The 21,481-nt window shown below is 43.3% G+C and overlaps 2 protein-coding genes across 4 annotated transcripts; both read left to right on the top strand.

The window, feature by feature from the left end:
• The first annotated feature begins 21 nt into the window (after nucleotides 1–21).
• On the top strand, nucleotides 22–6,496 carry LOC121300155 (protein NipSnap homolog 1-like). Of its 2 annotated transcripts, none has more exons than XM_041228603.1 (10): nucleotides 22–322; nucleotides 1,607–1,734; nucleotides 2,281–2,326; nucleotides 3,520–3,614; nucleotides 4,014–4,084; nucleotides 4,566–4,706; nucleotides 5,311–5,342; nucleotides 5,574–5,668; nucleotides 5,981–6,064; nucleotides 6,261–6,496. In XM_041228603.1, the coding sequence occupies exons 1-10, from the start codon at nucleotides 234–236 to the stop codon at nucleotides 6,323–6,325; spliced, it is 846 nt and encodes a 281-aa protein (XP_041084537.1). In that variant the 5' UTR covers nucleotides 22–233; the 3' UTR covers nucleotides 6,326–6,496. The 2 variants fall into 2 exon arrangements, with proteins under 2 accessions (XP_041084537.1, XP_041084535.1); XM_041228601.1 differs by having other exon boundaries at nucleotides 1,604–1,734.
• Nucleotides 6,497–9,257: 2,761 nt separating this feature from the next.
• LOC121299872 (cytosolic arginine sensor for mTORC1 subunit 1-like) lies at nucleotides 9,258–20,906 on the top strand. Of its 2 annotated transcripts, none has more exons than XM_041228049.1 (9): nucleotides 9,258–9,870; nucleotides 13,009–13,079; nucleotides 15,533–15,726; nucleotides 17,223–17,358; nucleotides 17,684–17,804; nucleotides 18,135–18,248; nucleotides 18,623–18,705; nucleotides 19,096–19,190; nucleotides 19,986–20,906. In XM_041228049.1, exons 1-9 carry the CDS (start codon nucleotides 9,758–9,760, stop codon nucleotides 20,052–20,054), a joined length of 996 nt encoding a protein of 331 aa, XP_041083983.1. In that variant the 5' UTR covers nucleotides 9,258–9,757; the 3' UTR covers nucleotides 20,055–20,906. The 2 variants fall into 2 exon arrangements, with proteins under 2 accessions (XP_041083983.1, XP_041083982.1); XM_041228048.1 differs by having other exon boundaries at nucleotides 9,261–9,870; nucleotides 17,681–17,804.
• The last annotated feature ends 575 nt before the right edge of the window (nucleotides 20,907–21,481 follow it).

Here is a 21,481-nt window from a genome sequence, read left to right as displayed (position 1 = left end):
AGCACGTAGTGAATGCCTTGGGTTAACCAATACTGCACTGCGTGGAGAAAGCTACTCCTGTCGCTTGTTATTATTGCAAGGATCGCGTCACAAAAGCAAGTAACCTTTGAGCAGGAACTAAACACAGGGTTATAGTGGCTGTGTGAAAATACACAGGGAACGCTGCTCGACAATAAATAAAAAAAACACAGAAAGACTATAAAAGTAAGATTCTCGTTTATAATCTGTGCAAGATGGCAGCGGCGACATGGTCTCTAAAGATATCGAAGCCCCAGCAGTTACTGCTGTGCAGGTATAAATTGGGATCGACGATCTACAGCAGGTAAATACGTAGGCTAATTTATTATGAGACGATACGTGCTCTTTAAAAAAATAGAAAATAAAAAAAAAATCTATTTTGAAATGAACAAATATTAAATATGATCTAATCTATTGCTTACAATACTTACCGTTCAACATAGGTGCGTGATGCAGACCCTTAAATTTAAGACAAAACCGATAAGGGTATGTGCAGGTTTTCAGACTAGACAGAAAAACTAGAAACAGCAAACAGTAAAATGTTGCTACAACAGTCTGCGAGACGGTGGGTCAGAATGGTAAGGTTCTCTGGTGAGATTGGTACTTATTTAAATCGGATTAATCAATTAATTTTTTCAATTATTAACGTAATGAAAACACATATGCGTTAGAGTGTTAGAAAGTGGTACATCGTCAAAATGTGGTACACTTACCAAAACACGACCAGTGTAATATCAGAAAGTGGTACACTATCAAATTTTGGTACAGGTGCAATTAATTATGATCTGGTGGGTGTCAAACACAGGTGCATTTACCATTACTTATGCATTCTTTTATTTGCAAACTTAAACTGGAAACAACTTCTTTAAAAAGAAAAAAATAACAATTAGGGACGAGCAAGACAGAATGAGAAGTCCACTGCAATGTTGCACAAGACAAAAAAATGTACAAGGCCCAATGTGTTGCATATAATAAATATTTGCATACTGTTTTCTTATTGCTGGAAAAATATGATAAATGACATTAAAAACGATGTAAGAGACTGGAAAATATGATCCATTCAATGAGAAAATATGTAAACAGCATACCGTACCAGATTTGAATGGGCACTTCCCTGCTTTCTTAGTTGCGTACCACTTTTTAGCGCGTACCTGAAAATAACACTACCCTGGTATCGAGGAAATGGGCCGCTGCGCTTCACTATGTTGAATTAATTCCCCTGACAACTGAACGAGCCACATGATTTCAAAGGGAAATAATAATAATTACAGTGCGTCACTGCCGAAACAGCGTGGTGTTTTATGCATTTATAAACATACTGCCAGCACAGTATTTAGACAAGGCACATCTTGTATGTACTGTACATGCAAGCATTTGATTCATTTTGCATACCCAGTTTGCCTACACTGAGGGCACAGTATTTCACAGTCAAAGTGACACAATAATGACACAGTAACAGTAAGCATTCAGGTAAAGTCCATTGCAATACAACATACGGTTTTGTGGCGATTTGTTGTTTTACCAAAAAAAAAATATCTCTGTTTTGACTGCAATGATAAAACAGTGCTGTGTATTCTGATGCCAGCAGAGGTTGTGCCAGTAAGAGCAAGAAGGGCTGGTTCCAGTCTCTATTTGTGCACAAGGTGGACCCCAGAAAAGATACCCACTCCAATCTGCTGTCAAAAAAAGAGACCAGCAACCTCTACAAGATACAGTGTGAGTAGAGAGCATCTCACTGCACAGACAGGAGACCACTCTGCGTGTGCACAGCTTTATAGATTACTCTGATTATAATGGGATTTCAGTACAGTGTGAATAGAGAGCATCTCACTGCACAGACAGGAGACCACTCTGCGTGTGCACAGCCCTATAGATTACTCTGATTATAATGGTATTTCAGATTAACCTGCTGATTTGTAAGTGAAAATGTGAAGAGGACAGGTGAGAGGTGTTTTGTACAGTGGTTAGGGCTCTGGCATGGTGATAATGATGTTTCCAGTTCACCACCACCACAGGCTTGTGCTCCAGGCACTTCACAAAGCCTCCTTGTCTCTTGCTAGTTATCTAACCTGTTTTTTTTCTTCTATTTGATAAGCCAAGGTTCATACTTTAACTAAATGACAATGCCTCTGTTTATCTGCGGGCCTAGCTAGGGGCGTATGTCACAAAGCAGACAGGCAGTGTGTTGGCTTGTGTTTATGTGCTTGTGGTTTTGTGCAGGGTTATATTGTGCAAGCCTGATGCTGTACTTTACTCTTTCAGTCCATAATGTGAAGCCAGAGTGCCTGCAAGAATACAACAGCTTATCGTAAGTAACCAGTCTGACTCCAGACCCTTTTGTAAGGTTCGTCTTCTTCTTAAAAATAATCAGCCAGTCTTCAAGTAAGTTTTAATCAGAAGAGTTTTATTCAGGAGCAAAGCAAATCCAAAGACAATACAGGACGCAAGTGCAACAGCACTGCAAGCAAACGTACAGGTCTGTGCAGGTGGACCCCGAGCAACAGAATAGCTGTTACAAACATTAATATACCTGTCAAACACCTGCCCACTGAGAGTAGACCTCCAGCTAGAGGGAGTGGAAATCCTCTACTTTCACCAATGAACAGAGCGGGCCCCTTCACAGGAGGTGTGATAGTAAGAGTTTCGTGACGCTTACCTAAAGTTACAGCGCGTCACTTTCAGCCGAAGTAGGTGGTTTTAGAACCAGTTTTACTGCTACCAACCAGATGTGGCAAGCGAGACTTTGCAGTGCTGTGACAAAATAAATAGAACCTTTACTTTGATAAGTATCTTTCACACCACAGGCAACGCGACAGACGATGCAGGAGTGGCACTGGCTTGAATACATAGGATTGAATTTTATTTTTGGCGATTTGTTGCACGTCAGCTAGGGCATTGATCAATCAGAGAAGAGGTTCAATGCACACGGCCATCAGCTCAGTGAAGCAATTTCCAAAATGACGGTGGAAAATACCATACTTGCTGTGCAGAAATACCCAGAGCTTTATGACAAAGGTCATCGCAGCTACAAAGATACAGAGATGAAAGATAATATGTGGGAGACCATTTAGAAGGAAGTGGGTATTCCAGGCACCGTATGTATGATTTATTGCCATGCATGTTGAAATACCGTCAGAGAAGACACTCACACTTTCTACATCAGGTTGATGAATATGTATTGATCGTAGCTTTGTCAATAGCAATTTTGAACAGTTGTATAGATCTGGCAGTTTTCAAACCTGCCACATCGCCTCTGTGTCGCTTCTGGTGTGTATGGTGATGTCGTTGCGAAAGTTTTTGTCATCCAATTAAAAAAATCGTTAAGAGTTCGTAAGCCTTACATTAAGGCCAGGAAAATCTCACATCTTTAACATTATTACAATTTATATAAAATGCACTTTGTACTGTACCATTACCAGGATGTGAAGTGAAACAAGCCCTGGGTCACAATCTCGATGTAATATTTCCCTTGATTAACCTGCGCTGTGCTTGTGTTTGCAGGGCGGAGGTTCAGAACAGGCTGCACAGTGACCAGGACTATCCCTGTGAGATTGTGGGCAGCTGGAACACCTGGTACGGGGAACAAGACCAGGCCGGTGAGCGCACTTCACAAACTCAGCTGTAGGGGGCAGGCAAGAGCAGTATCCTGAAAGCATAGCAATATAGGCTATACAAGCTCTAGAAACACCATGATTTAAAATAATAATAATAATAATAATAATAATAATAATAATAATAATAATAATAATTAAGTGGCATTGTTTGACATTATTAGTATCTTATAAAAGTTCCTCACGGTAATTTTGCGCATGTTTATACTCTAGTTTACAGTGGTTTGTCATGTTTTTTATATGCATTACATACCTGTCTGGGATTCACCATGGTTTCGCAATGCTTTATCACACTTTGCTATGCTTCTACTGTGGGAAACTTTTATTGGGGTTCCCTTGAGTTTGGATGGCGCGATAGTGACCCCTGTTGTTTTCTTGTTGCAGTGCACCTGTGGCGATACTCTGGGGGTTACCCAGCCTTGACCAAGTCTTTAAACATGCTTCAGCATGATAAGGTACGAAACAGGGAGAGCTGTGTTCACTGAAGCATCTATCAGACCTCCTGCTGCTTTGTTTGAGTGGGTTGAGGGTTAGGGGTTCTCCGTTTCATAGATCTGGACTGGAACGTCATAGTTTGCGATTCTGCCAGTTTTAATGTGCTAATGTGATTTGTTTTAAAGTACTTTGCTCTTGTTAAATAACACTGACAAACTGAAGATGGCAATATTAGGGAGCTGTAATTTATTACCGCGCTTCAAGTCCATGTGCTTGAGGAATGTGTAGGGCACATCCTCCAGCAAGTTTACACAGAGTTTTTTACCTCCATGAGCCCGGTCCAGCAGGAATCACTTACATAGCATTGGTGTCATCTTCACCAGCAGCTTACTTAACTGCTCTCTGTCTGTCTGTCTGTCTATTGTTCTCTGTCTGTCTGTATGCCTGTCGTCCTGTCTCTGTCAGTCTGTCTGTGTCTGATTCTCTGTGTCTCTCTCTCAGGAGTACACAGAGTTTCGGAAGGAGAGGAGTAAGATGCTGATCTCGCGCAGAAACCAGCTGCTCCTGGAGTTCAGTTTCTGGAACGAGCCTCTGCCCAGGGCGGGGCCCAATATCTACGAGCTGCGAACCTACAGACTAAAGGTAGAGCCTCTCATATAACTAGGTGTGTGCAGGGAGGCGGTGCAACACCAGCCATATCAGAGGGCCAGCTGTCAACTAAATGATTGACCTGGGCGTTGACTTTTGACCCATATTGACATCATAGACCCAGCACGTGTTGAGATTTTGTCTTCTTAGCTGATGCACAGCTGTATTCTATGACTCTCTGTCAAGTTGCACAGGTGTGTGAAAATAACCGGTATATAAGAGGTGCCATTTCCTTTACAACAGGCTATTGGGGGTGCGTTTTCTCTTGTTTGCATGGGTGAATTCAAGGTTTGTTTCAGCTAAATGTACTTCTGTTAAGAAAAAGCCCTGTTGATATTTTGTTTATCTTCTTTAAAAAAAAAAAAAAAAAAAAAAAATCACATGACAGAGTGACTCTCAAGAACTCGCTCGCACAGATCTGAGCCTGCAATTTAAATAGATTGCAGATAAATCTCTGAAACCATGTTCTCGTTTGTGTCCTCTGTGCCAGCAGTGCTGGATGTCAGTGTTACCAGTGCTGTTGCTTTAGTGATCCACCCTGGTGTCCTCAGCTCATCACGTTTCATGCTGTTCTTACAAGTTTGTATTTGTTTTCCAGCCAGGCACCATGATTGAGTGGGGGAACAACTGGTAAGTGTCAGTATCAGGTACCTGTACAGCAGGGGTGGGGTAAAGAAAACACTGCAGAGCAATTCATTGGCTTCACTTTTGAACGGTAAATGAGCCCAATCAACACCAGCGACCCTCACCTGCTTGTCAGCACCGTGTTTCTGTGGAGAGCTCGGTGTGAATAATGGAATAGTGGGTTTGTGCAGCACTAGTGGGAGTGCTGGATGTTGAATATTCTCCCGCTTTCGATAGGGCTCGGGCGATCCAGCATCGGCAGGAGAACGAGGAGGCCGTGGGCGGTTTCTTTACCCAGATAGGAGATCTCTACGTGGTTCATCATCTGTGGGGTGAGCGAGCTGAACTCTCCTTTCAGTGCAGTCCCTTATAAAAGCATAGCACAGTGCAATAAAGCAGAGTGAAAGCATTGTAAAGAATAGAGAGGTACGGTAAAGCATAGTAATAAACATGGCAAACCAGAGTATGCTATGGGAAATACAGAGTGTAACCATGGGGAAAGCATCGGGCAAAACTGCAAAAAATGCAGTGCAAAAATACCCTGGTAAACTTGTATAAGGGTTAGGCCATTTCAAAACTCAGAGTTTACATTATGCTAACATGCTGTTCTAGTTTTAATATTGATAATTTCATGTTTTTTTCAGCCTACAAAGATTTGCAGTCTAGAGCAGAGACAAGAAATTCTGCTTGGCTTAAACCCGGCTGGGATGAAAATGTGTACTACACAGGTAACGACACAGATGCTCCCTCACTCTCCATACTGTCTCACTGTGACCGGAAACCTTTCCATTCTCTGTCTCAGAGGGCCTTCCTTGGTTAAGGAAAAACTGACTCTTAAATAACTTTTGGGTTAGAACTTTGTGAAATGCACTGTATGAAGATAAACATTTTGCATTTTGATTTTCTTTCTCTGTTGTCCTGCAGTGCCCCTGATTCAGAGCATGGAATCTAGAATCATGATCCCTCTGAAGAACTCCCCTCTGCAGTAACAACAGCAGACCCTGGCTCTATACATTCCACTGCGTCATTCTAATCAAACACGAACCCCGCCCCCAGACCCTGGCTCTATACATTCCACTGTGTCATTCTAATCAAACACAAACCCCGCCCCCAGACCCTGGCTCTATACATTCCACTGCGTCATTCTAATCAAACACAAACCCCGCCCCCAGACCCTGGCTCTATACATTCCACTGCGTCATTCTAATCAAACACAAACCCCGCCCCCAGACCCTGGCTCTATACATTCCACTGCGTCATTCTAATCAAACACAAACCCCGCCCCCAGACCCTGGCTCTATACATTCCACTGCGTCATTCTAATCAAACACAAACCCCGCCCCCAGACCCTGGCTCTATACATTCCACTGCGTCATTCTAATCAAACACAAACCCCGCCCCCAGACCCTGGCTCTATACATTCCACTGCGTCATTCTAATCAAACACAAACCCCGCCCCCAGACCCTGGCTCTATACATTCCACTGCGTCATTCTAATCAAACACAAACCCCGCCCCCAGACTGGCTCTATACATTCCACTGTGTCATTCTAATCAAACACAAACCCCGCCCCCAGACCGGCTCTATACATTCCACTGCGTCATTCTAATCAAACACAAACCCCGCCCCCAGACCTGGCTCTACACATTCCACTGTGTCATTCTAATCAAACACGAACCCCACCCCCAGACCGGCTCCACACATTCCACTGTGTCATTCTAATCAAACACAAACCCCGCCCCCAGACCCTGGCTCTATACATTCCACTGCGTCATTCTAATCAAACACAAACCCCGCCCCCAGACCCTGGCTCTATACATTCCACTGCGTCATTCTAATCAAACACAAACCCCACCCCCAGACCCTGGCTCTATACATTCCACTGCGTCATTCTAATCAAACACAAACCCCGCCCCCAGACCCTGGCTCTATACATTCCACTGCGTCATTCTAATCAAACACAAACCCCGCCCCCAGACCCTGGCTCTATACATTCCACTGCGTCATTCTAATCAAACACAAACCCCACCCCCAGTCATTCTAATCAAACACAAACCCCGCCCCCAGACTGGCTCTATACATTCCACTGGTCATTCTAATCAAACACAAACCCCGCCCCCAGACCGGCTCCACACATTCCACTGTGTCATTCTAATCAAACACAACCCTGGCTCTATGCCCAGTGAGCTCAGAGCGGACACCTGGAGGGCTGGGGTTTGTTCTCCAGAGACCGGTAGCTTTCTGACATCCACTCTAGAGTTCCAGGGTGAAAAAGTGATTGGGCATTCCAAATTGGGAGAAAATCAGGGGAGCAATTATTGAACACACTAAAATTATATAGTTGCAGTTAAATGGCCACATCAAGAGGTTGTGATCCTACAGCTGTTTTTAGCAGCTATTAATTGTGCAACACGAGGTTTAATCAACTTACCTTAATTTTGGAATAAAAACAGCAGTCACATTCAGCAATTTAAAAAAAAAAAAAATTTGAATGTATTTTGAATAGTGTTTTTAGAGCAACGGTCACTGCCAGCCCCACAGAACCAGTATCGAGAAGTGATGCAAGGCAGCCCGTCTCTGTGATCGTTGCCTTTGGAGAGCTGCCAGTTCAAACAGATCTCTGAAGATGGGTGTGTGTGTGAGGGCTGAATCCTGTAGAGCACAGTGCAGTGTGTTGTGTTGCACTGGTTACAGGAGGTAAAGAGCAGCAGTTACATAGTAACAAAAGTAGCTAAACTTTAATCAGTTGTGAGACACTCTTACAGGTAAATACTCTCAGTTTGTCTCTAAGGAGAGGAAACGTCAGTGTGTGAATCTGATTCACACAGAGGTCCTTTGCTGGGATTTCTGATACAGGTCTGTTGATGACTGGAAATATCTGGGAACGAGTGGAAACAATGTGCTTCATGTTAATGGCTTGATGCCACTCTCAGACTCATGACATTCAGGTGAAACTGTTAAGTGATAAATCAAGTCATTTTCAAGCAGTGGCGTGTGCATCTGTGTTTATATGTACTTTGATTCCCCCCAAATGTAAATGCCTCCCTGCACTCTGGGGCGACTGACACAACTCTGGAGATGGAGAGTTATGTGCCCGGAAAGTCTAACCACTAAATGTCAGTGCAGCTAAACGCCGTTATTAGCTAATATAACAGGCAGGCTTCAAACAGGCCAGCCGGGTATTTCCAGATGTCATATTAGTACTCGCTGTGTTTGCTTGCAGGTTCTGTGTGCAGTTGTTATCGAACTGTTATGTTGACTTCTCGATATCGAGTTAACAGTGACCCCTAGTGGTTAGTTCAGCAGCATTACTTACCCCGGTATTCGACCACTCCAGCCGATGTTTTATAGAAGTGCTTGCTTTCTGTGACGAGCCTTCAAATGTGCATGCACTTGTATTAACAGGACGCTAATCTCCAAACATCAGACCTACAGATCTTTGCCCATCCTTTCCTGTGAGTATTAGTCACAGGTAAGGATGGGCTCACATAACCACACATTTCTGAATTGTGAATAAATGATTTGTGTTGATACTGTCGTGTTATGTCAATTCTGGTAGGGTAAATACTATTAGCCAACAGTGTGCATTTAGCTGGAATGGTAAAGATGACTTTTTTTGCATATAACAACAATACAAATTGATAAAAACAATGTTCACACCGCAAGCACAGGATCTGATTAGTTTGTACGTATATTTAATATCACTTGCTATGAGAACCCGTCCCATCTTATAACCTGAATAATAATAATAATAATAATAATAATAATAATAATAATAATAATAATAATAATAATAATAAGAGATAGGTGACGCAGCGTCTAATGGAAACGTCACGATGGAATACACTGACATCACAATCATGTTGATATGACTAGCAATTATTATTATTATTATTATTATTATTATTATTATTATTGAGTATAATGAGTAAACACTCATTAACAGTAAAAACGATGTTTATATATGTATTAAAGTTTTAATTTACCAATGTATGTGCATTTGTTCATGCTGTGTCAGATTAATAAACATCTTTTGAAAAACAACAACATGCCCCAGTGCGCACGCCACGGGATAACGAGGCGGTTTTATTTATTTATTTTTCATGCAAAAAAACAACAAAAAAACAACAAAAAAAAAAAAAAACCCCACTGTCGCTTTAAGGAAGGAGGAGGGCGGAAACGATTCCAGGGCCGTGTTCATTTAAATGTCTTTTCTGTGGAGCGGTCTGACGCGAGGTTCAGAGAGCTATCCGGAGCGGCATGCAAATGCATGAGATCGACTTTCATCTGGGGAAAACCGTCCAAAACTTCCTGGGGACCGGAACCGTGTTTGTCGTTCGGAATTTATTTATTTATTTAAATTTTATATATATATATTTAGATCGCGCTGATTTCTGTTGTTGTTTTTATCACAATTCAGTATGGATTTGCACATTTTGGACCATAGACTGAGAGTGACTAGCATCTGCAAGGAGGGTTTGGTGAATTTCACGCACTCGCTGATCAAACTCATGTTTCTCCGGAACAGAACGAGGTAAGCATTGATCACACTGGATTTATTCAGCTCGCAAGTTAAATTCTTGTTGTTTTTATTTCCCAAATCGGACGTTTGCGACTTCAAAAAGTAGCCTGCAACTGAGTTGCGCCTTAGTAATCCTGTTACTTTAACACATCACTTACAAAACTGCCAGTGAGTGAACAGGGCACCTAGATCGTCCGCGAAGAAACTTCTAGAATACAAGAAAGAAATCAAAGGGGTTGTTAATAATAGTCGAGGGACTCTGTTTTAAGTGCACTTCATGGTCACGTGACAAGAGGTTCCAAAATGTGTGTTTTTTTTTTAAATTCCAGACATTGGTTTACTTTGCAAAGCCGCGATTGGGTAGATGGTGTATGGGTGTGTTCTGTGGGTCGCGCAGTATGTGCTGTAACATGGAAGGGGTTCAGTCATCAAAGGGACTCTTTAATATAGTTGACAGTCTGTTGCAAAAAAATAAATAAATGCAAGGGCTACATTTCACATTGCACCTTGTACTGCGCTTCGCGTGTTCTGCAAAGCGATGTGAGGTGTTTGACATGGAAAGCGTTAACTGCTAAAGTTAATTTTTAACACATGCCCTAAATGAAACTGGCGTGCGCAGAACGCATTCCAAGTAAACATTTCGGATGCCAAAAAAAAAAAAAGAAACTTATGTGAATTCGACTCTAGACGCGTTTTAATTTGCGTGTATCCAAACTTTAACACCCAACCGGCTCAGTGCTCGTTCCAGATCCATCCTCGGGGATCATGGGCGACTTGTTGAACAGTACTCGGGGAGAACCACAGGCTGCAGTCCCAAGTACCGATTGCACGATCATTAAAGACATTCCTTTGCAAATCCTTGACAGTCATGGAACAGCACTGTCAGGTACACAGATGTCTTGTCTGATGGCCGTGTACGAAGCTGTTAAAGTTGTCGGAGGTGTTTCGTTACTGTGCGCCTGCAGGCAGATCATGTAGTTCAACAACATGTTTACCGTTCTGCAAGTTTGTTGGAAGCAGCCCCATTTATCACAGTGGTGGCATCCTGCCACGTGGCTGTGCACAGGAAGAGCTGCTGCTGTGCAGTGCAAACAGGAGGACTGGAATACTGATGGTTACAGCACTGTATCTGAGGCACCTTCACTGCAGTTCCACTAGACCCTCCCCTGCCTGGTCATCTCTCAGCTCTATGGAGTACTTATGCTCTCTTTACCACAGTCTCATTTGTCACTGATCACCTGTCGGATCAGAGACTGTTGCCACCACAGTAGTGTAGCACATTATGGAAGTTTGGGTTCAGACACGCAGCCCAGTGTCTCCGCTCGCCTCCTGAGTTTTGCGAAGGTGACAGGGATGTGCATGGCATATTTAGTGCACAGTTTGTTGCAGAGCGAAGGCCAGCTGGAACAATGCAGCCTCTGATCCTGGAACAATGGGGCGCTTGATACCAGCCTGTGTGGACACAGTGTAGGAGGCGTCTCTCCCTAATGAGCCTGTGAGACTGGCGCCCTTGACCCACCCCTTGTTTGTTTGCTCTGAGCTGCAGATTCCCTGTCATGCTGGCTCGATCGTTCATCCGTGCTGCAGGAAGTGTAAAAGCTATTGGAACAAAACCAAACAACTCTACTTTAGTTAGCTGTCCTGCTACTGTACATGAATTAGTTCAGGTAAAACCCCATTCAAATTATTTGTTTTTAAAATAAAAATAACCCATTTCCTGTACAGGTGGCTGGTCACCTTCTCAACTCTCCCATGACTGAAGTGAGGGAGAGAGAGGGATTCTAAAGCTTATCGGTATCATTGATTCAAGTCACTACCACTAAGGGAGGCTGCTTTTGTAAAGGAATATGCTGTAAGAGAGTGTGCCTCAGCTAGCACAGAACAGAGGGAGACTGTTAGGATACTATTCTCTGCGCCAGAGAACAGTCTGAACCACACAGTACTCTGGGTAGGAATACAAGTGAAGTAAAACGAAGGACAATATATGCTTTTTTTTTTCTACACTACCAAGTGCACCTTTTTAATACAAGACAAACAGGAAATCAACTCCACTAAGCTCCCTCTGACAGGACGTACAGCCCTACTGTTAGGAAATACAGTTCCAAGTGAGGTCAGAGGGCAACAGGAAGTGGCAGGGCGGAAACGACCAGTGCTTGCTGAGTTAGCGATTCGGAGGGAGCGATTGTTCATCTCCCTGGGGGGAAATTAAACCTGCCCTTTATGCTGAGTAAGAGCTGCAGCAGAAACGAACACAGAGGAACAGCTGTGCAATAGAAACATGCCTTGCAGAAGACCCACAGAGACCTGTTTTCTCTCATGTCTTTCTTTATCTGGTCTGTTCTCATTCTGCTCAGCAGTGTGGAGTTTCTGTGAGCTTCTGCTGCTGGCAGCACCTCCTCTATTTCAGCTGTGTTGAGGAGTGCTTTCAATAGTGCTTTCAAAATAAATCCGCACGTAGGCATACTTCTGCCTGAAGGCTGGGGTTTTGAATCCCCACAGAGCAGAGAGGTATAGTTCTGTATTTATTTTAGCTCTATGAAATCAAATACCTTTTTAATGGCAGGAAGGGCCTTTAAAGGCTGACTGTTTCGTCAGGTGGTAATCAATAATAAGCATTGATTAGCGTCTCTTGATTGAACCTCGGCAGCAGTTTGGCTTGCATGTCCTGGTTCATCAAGAACATTCCCTTTTAAAAGAGATGAGGGGCTTGAATCCCAGCTGAAAGTAAGAAGAGCCTGGCGCTGTACATGTGTTTATATTCTGTGGCCATGCTGTAATCTGAACCTTACCAGGGCTGATCATTCCTGCTAGGGCCGACTCGCATCAAAACATGATCTGAACAAATTTAATCGTGTTGCCCTCTGTGCCCTGAAAAAATATTAACAAAAAACCCCCTGGGTGTTTAGCAGACTGCAGGTGTTGACGGCAGGGTTGCCATCTCTGTCCCTGTTTTCTCTGGATCGTCGCGGTTTTGAGGAAAGTGTCTCAGAAATTCAGTATGCCTTCCCCTGACGTTCCATGGAGCTGATGTACAGTACAGTACCATGTCACTGCATAGGCCCAGTCTGTACAGTGTTCTCCACAGCCTGAATCCCTGCTCCCATGAGTGCTGAGAGCCACAGTAAACTGTCTTTCTGTTGTTTTTTTTAGGTGTAAATTCTTCAGCCTGACTGAGACCCCTGACAATTACACAGTGGTATTGGATGAGGAAGGATTTCAAGGTAAAGTATCAGATTTATTTTTTTTCCCCCTGTGTAGTTATGTAAGAATTTCCTGCTGGTTTGGCAAGGAGCGTCATAAGCATCTAAAAACAGCTGATATATAATAATAAAAAAAAAAAAAAAAAAACAACTCATGGACTGTTATTTTAAACTATCAGGCTTCTTTTTGCAACCCTTATTCATTAAATTATTAATGGGTCAGACACTCAAGTTTCAAAAGCGCGGTCCAGTCAAAGTAGGGTACTTTGATATGAAAAATACTAAGTAATTCGTCTTGATTAAAAACAATATTGTGTCCAATCGTTTTTTTCGTGTGCACTTACAGCGGAAGGCTTTTGAGGTGTTGAAAGCTAGTGTATGTAGGGCTCTATGAAATTGGCAGCAATGATGAAGATAGAAATGCCTGAAAATGACACAAAAAACGTTTCTAAACCAGTTATAATCAAAGCGCTTGCAGAAAAAAGGGTACAAACTGGCAAACTAAACTAAACCTGAAAAAAAAAAAAAAAAATCATTGGAGGCTTTTTAGTAGTTTTTCTTTTCATCACAAGCTGAACTATTTCAAAATAGATTTAATGCAGCAACTATAGACCCTACATTCTGCAGTAGTGATGAAGAAGTACTATCTGCTCAGAATAACTTCTAGGTAGTCATTTTCCCCCCCAAGTGATAACGGTAGCTAGCAAGTGAAGTGGCACGAGAGGCAGCGCTTTATTGGTTAAGCCATTCGTTTATGGTGGCTGGGAGGTGCCAAAGTAGTTTTTTCATGCGTTCCCATGATGTGTGTTTCTTGAAGCCTCTTGTCATACAAACACTGTGCTGTTTCAATGTCATTTTTTAAATATATACCTGTATATTTTGTTTGTTTAAATTGATTTTGTGGTAATGTCCTCGGGTGCCTAATTCCGTTTTTTTTTCTCGGAATTCCGCTTCCATGCTCTCCAATGCGGATTTCATAGAGCCAGATGTATGTAACCGTTCCAGTCTAATCAGTGAACTGGTCCCATTCTGTTCTGCAAGTCATTTCAAGCAGCAGTACCCAGAAAGCTTTCTGCATGATACTCAACCATTAAACTAGCTTTTGAATCTGCTGATGCTAGGCACAGTTTTTAAACTCTGAGGATTAAACCGGGAGTCATTTTCTATTGAACAGATGTACAGTGAAACTGCGAAGAGTGCAGTTCTCGGTTCAGTTTCTACATAAACAGGCGTGATCAGTAATTGCTGTGTGAGTTTCTTTAGCGCTCCCTGCACTCGTGTTTTTCCTTTTTAAGTGTGTTTGTGCGGGCTGTCGTGTGATGTTCGTTACTGGTGAATGTTGTAAATGAATTCAATGGTTGAGACAATGCATGCTTTATTTGAATGTGCTCTTCAAGGTTTGCACCTGACTGAACAGGTGGGAGCATGCCCAGGAGAAAATACTGGATAACATTTATATTATTACAAACCCTTCTCTTGGGTATTCTCTTGCCTGTTTTGTGGTCTTGAAATGAATCATACTTTTTTGTTTTTGTTTTAAATGAGAAAACTGACCTGTAAAATGTATATAATATCTCAAACATTTTTCACTGCCTCCCAGCCCTTCGGCTACCAAAACTGTTGCTCAATCCTGTGCTGCAGTATTGCTTTACAAAAACACACACACACACACACACACACACACACGGTTAGAACATCAAGTATGTGACGTTCAGTCTGCTTTTAGAACGTAAACACAAACCGGACCCTTTGCAGAGGCTGAATGAACACTTCTAGAACAGAACGCTCACGGATCAGATCAAGTTTCCAGAGACTCTGACCTGCCCCCTGACCTGAGTGACAGCAGGTTTGCAGGGGAGCAGGTGGCTGCTGTGGCTCCTGACCAACTCCGAGACAGGCTGAGGATTGACTAGGAGGGTGCAGAGTACCTCAAGCCCCCAGATTGAGAAGCTTGATTTAATCGCACCCCCCCCTGCTTTAAACCTCGCTGCCTGGTATCTGTTTATGTGTTTAAGACCAGCCTGCTATTTCTGTTTTGCACCTCCTAGAGGGCGCATGCAGAATAACAGTCAGGAGCAGACGTGCTGTGACTGTTTACTCAATGTATGGGAGAGGGGTGCTGTGTTTAAAACGTCATGGTTTTTTGCAAAAGGAAACAAGTTCAGGTCAAATTGAGCTGCAGTGGAAATGGGAGGTGCTACTTTTGTCTGACTTCTAAATTACAGTAATGTACAAGTGGGCAAAGTATAACTGAAGAAGTGTTTTGATAGTTCTGGGTGTTTGCCTGGTTTCTGGTTCGCTCTGTGAGTGTGTGTGTGTCTCTCTCTCTCTCTCTCTTCGTGTCTGTGTGTGCGTGTGCGAACACGCTTGTGTCTCTCTGTCTTCTCTCGCTCTCTCTCTCACTCTGTGTGTCTCTTTCTCTTTCTGTCTCTGGTCCTGCTCTTATTCCCAGTCTCTCCTGCCTGTCTCTGCAGAGCTGCCCTCGTCGGAACACCTGCAGGTGGAAGGCGCCACCTGGCTGCCACTCAATGTGGTCTCCAATGGCAACGCCTCCAGCAGCTCCCAGGCCGTGGGGGTCACCAAGATAGCCAAGTCCGTCATCGCTCCGCTGGCAGAGCAGCACGTCTCGGTCTTCATGCTCTCCACCTACCAGACTGATTTCATCCTGGTGAGACCTGCGTCTCTCTGTCTGCCTCTCACTCGAGTATTCTCCTCTTTCTCTACTTCTGCAGGGGTGGAAATAAGCCTCCCATTACATAGCAGTTTGAGCCAATCCTGGTTTTGCTATTATGCAACCTTTTGTTTAACCAAGTCCTGTTGAGATTAAAACCTCTTTTGTCAAGGGAGATCTGGCCAAGATGGATAAAACATATAATAAAAAATAAATTCAAATGAGCACAACCAATACAAACAAATGAATCTAGGAGTTTAATAAGACACTCCTGAGCGTGTTACCTATACACTGTGGTTAATCAAGCTTGTATTAAAACCTGGAATGGGTGAAACTGCTGTGCAGTAGGAGTCTTATCTCTGTCCTTGTTCTGGTAACCCTCTGGGTGCTAAGCAGTATAGTAAAGCAACTTGTGGTAATACAAGAAACCAGGTATTCCAACCATGCTACCCTGATAGCAGCTGTGGAACACACCCCCCCATGCCACACCAGACACCACAACGCACCACACCACCACACCACAATCCCAGATGGTTACACATTTATAGCTCTGTTACTTGTGTTTGTTTTCCCAAAAGTAATTTTTAATTTGCAATGCTCAATTATTAGGAAGAGCGTCAAACATATTTCTACAGTGTCTGCAGATATTTGCACTTTCCCTTCTTCTTTGCTCTCCCTGCCGCTGGTTTTGTCTTTGCAAAACTGTTCAGCTGGACCCCCTGCTTGTCGCACTCTTTCGTTTTGTTCTTGCGGTTTACTCTGCCAAACCTTGTTGATCTGCTCTCCACCGTGTGTGTGTGTGTGTGTATTATGAGAGAGCTTCGCCTCCTTGTGGTTTCTGTCTGTCTCTCTCTATTTGGGTCTTATTAGTATGCTGTGACAAACACTCCACAGCAACTCTATTTGCAGAAAGAAACAAAATGATCAGCGGAACTGTATAGATCACAGTATCTGAACGGCAAAGGAAGGAGATGAGCAGTGGCCCTCTGAAGAGAAGAGGGGCATGAAGACAAAACACAGATCTGTTTAGTTAATTAGCTGGTGGTCTTTTTAAAATTGTTTTCCTGGCTCAAGCAATTAATGGTGTGCAGGAAGTGTTTCCATGACGAGGTGCTTTGGAATTCTCTCATAAAGCAAAAACACAGTTTAGGAAGAGAGTCTCGCTAGCTGCAAATAGGGTTACGAAAAGAAGGTTCTGTTGCACTTTACAAAAATCTGTGATAGCATCTGCACACGGCACAATGACTTAGAAATGGTTTAGAAATGTCACACAAGTAGTAAGCCATGTGTTCATTTTGAGACACCTGAAGTTTGTCAAAGAAAACTAACAAAAAAAAAGTTCTGATCAATTCTAGATTTAATGCCACAAAACCCCAACAGGAGTGACTGTGTGAGTGTGCCGCCCCTCTGTGTATGGAGGAGCCCCTCCTATTTTGGTAGCAGGAAGGTGTATAGATGGGGAGGCTGCTGAGTGACTGTGCTGTTTCCTTCAGGTCCGTGAGAAGGACCTGCCTGTGGTCATCCACACTCTGGAGGAGGAGTTCAATATTTACCGGGAGGAAGGGGGTGAGCCCATACCGGTGCACAGCAAGGACATGCAGAACGGCTTCCACAAGAACGGGAAGGAAGGTGAGGAGCCCCAAGGACAAACTGAAGCAGGGCTGGAAATTGGACCCCTGTTGCGTAGCACTTTGAGCCATGCTGGACTGAATTAAAGTGTAGGGATCGCAGACTCGAGCAGGTGGTGATAACCTGGAGTCACTCCCATTGCTGTGCAATGGACAGCAGAGTTCTGTGCCTCTGGATGACTGGATTCAAACCTTTAATGTTTGAAGGAGGGACAGGCAGTATTTTAAAATGCATCGCCTTGCTGTCGCCTGCCTGTGACTGTGTCATTACTGGTTGAGTGCAGTGCTTTTATTTCCTGTTTGACTGAAGTCTTTCTTCTTAGCAGTGAAGCTGACTGTGCACCCGGTCCTGAGCCCACAGAACCAGTTCTGTGTGATGAGTTTGGACCCAGACACCCTGCCTGCAATAGCCACCACCCTCATCGACGTGCTGTTCTACTCTAACAGGTGAGTCCTGCCCAGCGCCAGTGCCAAGGGGGGCCTCAGGGGGCTGAGCCCCCCCACTTTAGATTCCAGATTGAGATAAGAAATCTATTACAAATCATTAAGAAGTTTTAAACCCAAAAATCAAACTATAACATTTGTAAGATGTTTATATTTTTTTCAGATTCTTACCAGCGATGGCACCCGTTAGCAACCCCCTTTGTAGGCTCCCTTTTCTCGCAGTATGTGACGTTTTCGAATCTGCCCGTTTCGAGGGCGGAGTCATATTGCAGAGCAATTTATTTGACTTGGGCGACCTGTTGAGTTCTCTGGTTCTTCTCCCTGTTGTGACAGCTCTGTGAAGGACGAGGCCCCTCCCACTCAGGGGCTGGACTGTATCAAGTTCTTCTCCTTCTCTCTGATTGATGGCTACATCTCCATCGTCATGGATACTGAAACGCAGAGACAGTGAGTAGGGCTGCAAATACCTATTAGAAATGTTTCCTGTGCGTGCAAACATCCTGGGGGGGGAATAGAAGTGACGTAGAGGGTGAGAAGTAACATTAACAAGTTGCTAAATATTTTTTTGTTCTACATTTTACAGGAAATACCATATATAGTTCTTAAATGTGTAAACACGCCACAACTAGAACCCCCTCTATTGGTTCATCACCAGAACTGCCTCTTCGAGGACTGCTTGCAGTGCACACAGCACTGTGTGCTGTAATCAGATGTTAAAGTAACTTGTACGATCCCTATGTGCTGCACACATGAAGACATTCTGTGTTGCAGGCGGCAGATGCTGCTGTACATTCTAAACTGTGCTCTTGTGTCACATGCAGGTTTCCCACCAATCTCTTGTTTACCAGTTCCTCTGGTGAGCTCTGGAGAATGGTACGCATTGGAGGACAGCCACTAGACTTCGGTGAGTGCAACTTCTCTGGGACTTCCCGGTAACATATCTTCACTTATGTCTTATCAGTCTTACAGTATGAAATAAAAAGATCCCCATAATTTCACGATCTCTGTGAAAGATGAAAAGTGTTACATATTGTATCATGTTTGTTACGCACTGTATCATCCGATACAGGGTGTTAAAATACAGACTGCAGGTCATGCTACTTGCAGCTCATCGTCTGTGCTGTTGTAGGCTGTGTCTTGATTACTGCTCGTTTGAATCTGACATTTTGCATGGGTGATTTTCATATGCCGCAGACATGCTGTGGGAGAACTACAGCGTCTGCATAAAGCAGATGTGGGAGTGTTCTTATGCCGTTAACTTGCTCCTCTTCCCTCCCCCTCGCTGTGCTCTCAGACGAGTGTGGGATTGTTGCTCAGATCTCCCAGCCCCTGGCAGAGGCAGACATTTCTGCCTATTACATCAGCACCTTTAGCTTCGACCACGCCCTGGTAAGATTCTCTTCACTCCTTTCTATCATTGCCGCTGAAATGTTGTTACACTGTGACGGGTATGGAAATCCAGGTCACGTTAATTAAAACCTTGTGTTACAATTTCTGAAACGACACAGTTTAGTTCAAGAATAAGTAACTGTCCTAGACTGGCAGGCTAGGCTACACAGGAAACACAACTGGAAAACTAAATTTAATAGTAAAACCAGTTTTGTGAATAAGGCAGGACTGATTATAACATTTCTATTGTGATATTGATGTGTGTTTTCAGTTTTATGGCACTAGATGGCACTGTAGCTCACATTTTGAACACCAAAGCTGTGTGCGGATTGCAGAGTCAGCCCACATCCCCTCTTTCGGTCAGAGCTATTTCTCTATGTGTGACGTTAGAGCAGAAGAGTGTTTCTTGTGTAACTGACTCTAAGCACACAAGCCAAACCAGTAACGTGTGTGTCTATAAGCATCACTGTGCAATACTGCATTTATTGTAAAACCATGTTTTGTAATGTAAAATTTTACATTGCATGGCAATCTGGGTATTTTTGCTACCAGTCGTGTGCCTCCCTGTCCCAAAGATAAACATCTATTCATTTTGCAACAATAGCACACAACGAAGTAACCCAGCTCTCTTCGCTTTTGAAAATGAAATGTTTTTTAAATTACAAAAAGAAAAGTAGGATTCATTAAAGAGTGGTATTGATAATACAGCCCCTTGCATCTGCATCTCTTAAAAAGCGAACGTCCGTTTTTAAACGTGTTCCCTCAGCTGACGCTTTGCTTTGCCCCCTCTGGCAGGTTCCTGAGGAGGATATCAGCAGTGTGATCGCCATGCTACAGCAGCAGAGACTGGAGGTTGTGAGCTGACCAGCTCCCACACTCAGAGACCGAGAGAGCGCCTCCTGGGGGCCTGGGGTTGCACTACAGAGCTAATATAATTATTTACCATTTGCCTTCAGCCCTGCCTTGGAGGAGGAGAGAACACTAACATGGCCAGGCCTTTCCAGGTTGAAAGGTGGTCCCAAGTCTTTTTGCATTGGGTTACTGGTGTGGTTTTCCTTAATGAGATGAAAATTGGATCTCGCTGTCCTGGTTTCTTCGTGGTGATGCACTGGGCACGATGTTTAATGGCAGGATGTAAATATAGTTATGAACCAAAAAAAAAAAAAAAAAAAAAAAAAAAAAGCCTCAGTGCTTTAATCCAACCCCAGAAGAGGTGCTGTGTATTTTATTGGTGTTGAAATAGGGAGGAGCCCGGAAATTCCAGCGCAGATAAGCAGAACCCACTTGGAAACAGGGAGAGGTGTTCCTTTCCGTTCGGACTGTCCCAGAGAATCTGGAAAAAGAAATCGAGACCAGAGGAAACCGCGTGAAGTTGACCAACGTTTCTCCGAAAGCTGCCTTACACAGAGTTCTGGTCAGAATATAACAAATCGACGCACTTTATTTTGACCCAAAGCACTAGCTGGTTTTTGAATTGCCACTTTGTTTTTCCCCCGCACAGGTAAGGGTGGCAAACCTTGTTTTCCCCACAGCTGGTAAAAGTTGTGATTATTTTTTTGTACTAATTTTTGTACTTTATCGTGATCTCGTGGGCCACATTTATTGTGCCTATTTGATTGTATTTACAACGACACTTTATTTTGAAATGTATTCTATGCTATAGAGTGGACACAAACTGTGTGTTTTTGACCACAGATATTCCCATCTTTTTGCTTCTCTCAGTTCCAGAGTTCACTGTCTTCCATAGGCAGTTCTGAGGAGCAGTAGCCCACATTGAGACTCCACTAAACTGATACAAACTGGTCTGCATGTGGGCACAGCGTTGGAGTGGATCGTTTGTTAGGAGCTGCACTTTGTATGAAGATTTCGCTGGTGAGTTTCTGCACAACACAGCAATATCTACCCAGTGTGTGGTAGGGTTTCAGATCCACTGCAGAGATGTCCTGTTTGTTTGTTAGATTTTTGTACAAATAACAAAAGTATTATGTGCAACGTTTGTAAAGGTGCTGCTTTTTGTTCATTAAAGAAAGTTGAATTTATTATGACAATCCAGTTTTATATTTGACTTTTTTGTTTTATTGTATAAATTATGAATCCCTGAAGCGTGTCTGTTTTTGAGAGACTCTTTGATTGGTAAACTTGAAAACCTCTTCGCTCCCTGACACGCTTGCCTTGGGCTGAGTCTGTGAGCAGGTGCCAAGCTTAATGGTGCATTTTGTTAACTGCAAAAGTTAAGTTTTTTTAAATGTAACTTCATTCTGCAAATATGCTTTTATGACGCGTCACTATAA

The sequence above is a fragment of the Polyodon spathula genome, chromosome 25 (genome assembly GCF_017654505.1).
Source record: "Polyodon spathula isolate WHYD16114869_AA chromosome 25, ASM1765450v1, whole genome shotgun sequence".
Taxonomy (NCBI): Eukaryota; Metazoa; Chordata; class Actinopteri; order Acipenseriformes; family Polyodontidae; genus Polyodon; species Polyodon spathula.
Note: the sequence above shows the minus strand (reverse complement) of the source record. Positions and strands in the feature narration are given on the sequence as shown.

Coding starts and splice junctions, on each gene's coding strand:
- LOC121299872 (XM_041228048.1), top strand. CDS start 9,758: ATGGATTTGCACATTTTGGACCATAGACTGAGAGTGACTAGCATCTGC. Junction 18,706..19,095: donor AGGACAGCCACTAGACTTCG/GTGAGTGCAACT, acceptor CTGTGCTCTCAG/ACGAGTGTGGGATTGTTGCT. Junction 19,191..19,985: donor TTAGCTTCGACCACGCCCTG/GTAAGATTCTCT, acceptor CCCCTCTGGCAG/GTTCCTGAGGAGGATATCAG.
- LOC121300155 (XM_041228601.1), top strand. CDS start 234: ATGGCAGCGGCGACATGGTCTCTAAAGATATCGAAGCCCCAGCAGTTA. Junction 2,327..3,519: donor CAAGAATACAACAGCTTATC/GTAAGTAACCAG, acceptor TTGTGTTTGCAG/GGCGGAGGTTCAGAACAGGC. Junction 6,065..6,260: donor TGAAAATGTGTACTACACAG/GTAACGACACAG, acceptor GTTGTCCTGCAG/TGCCCCTGATTCAGAGCATG.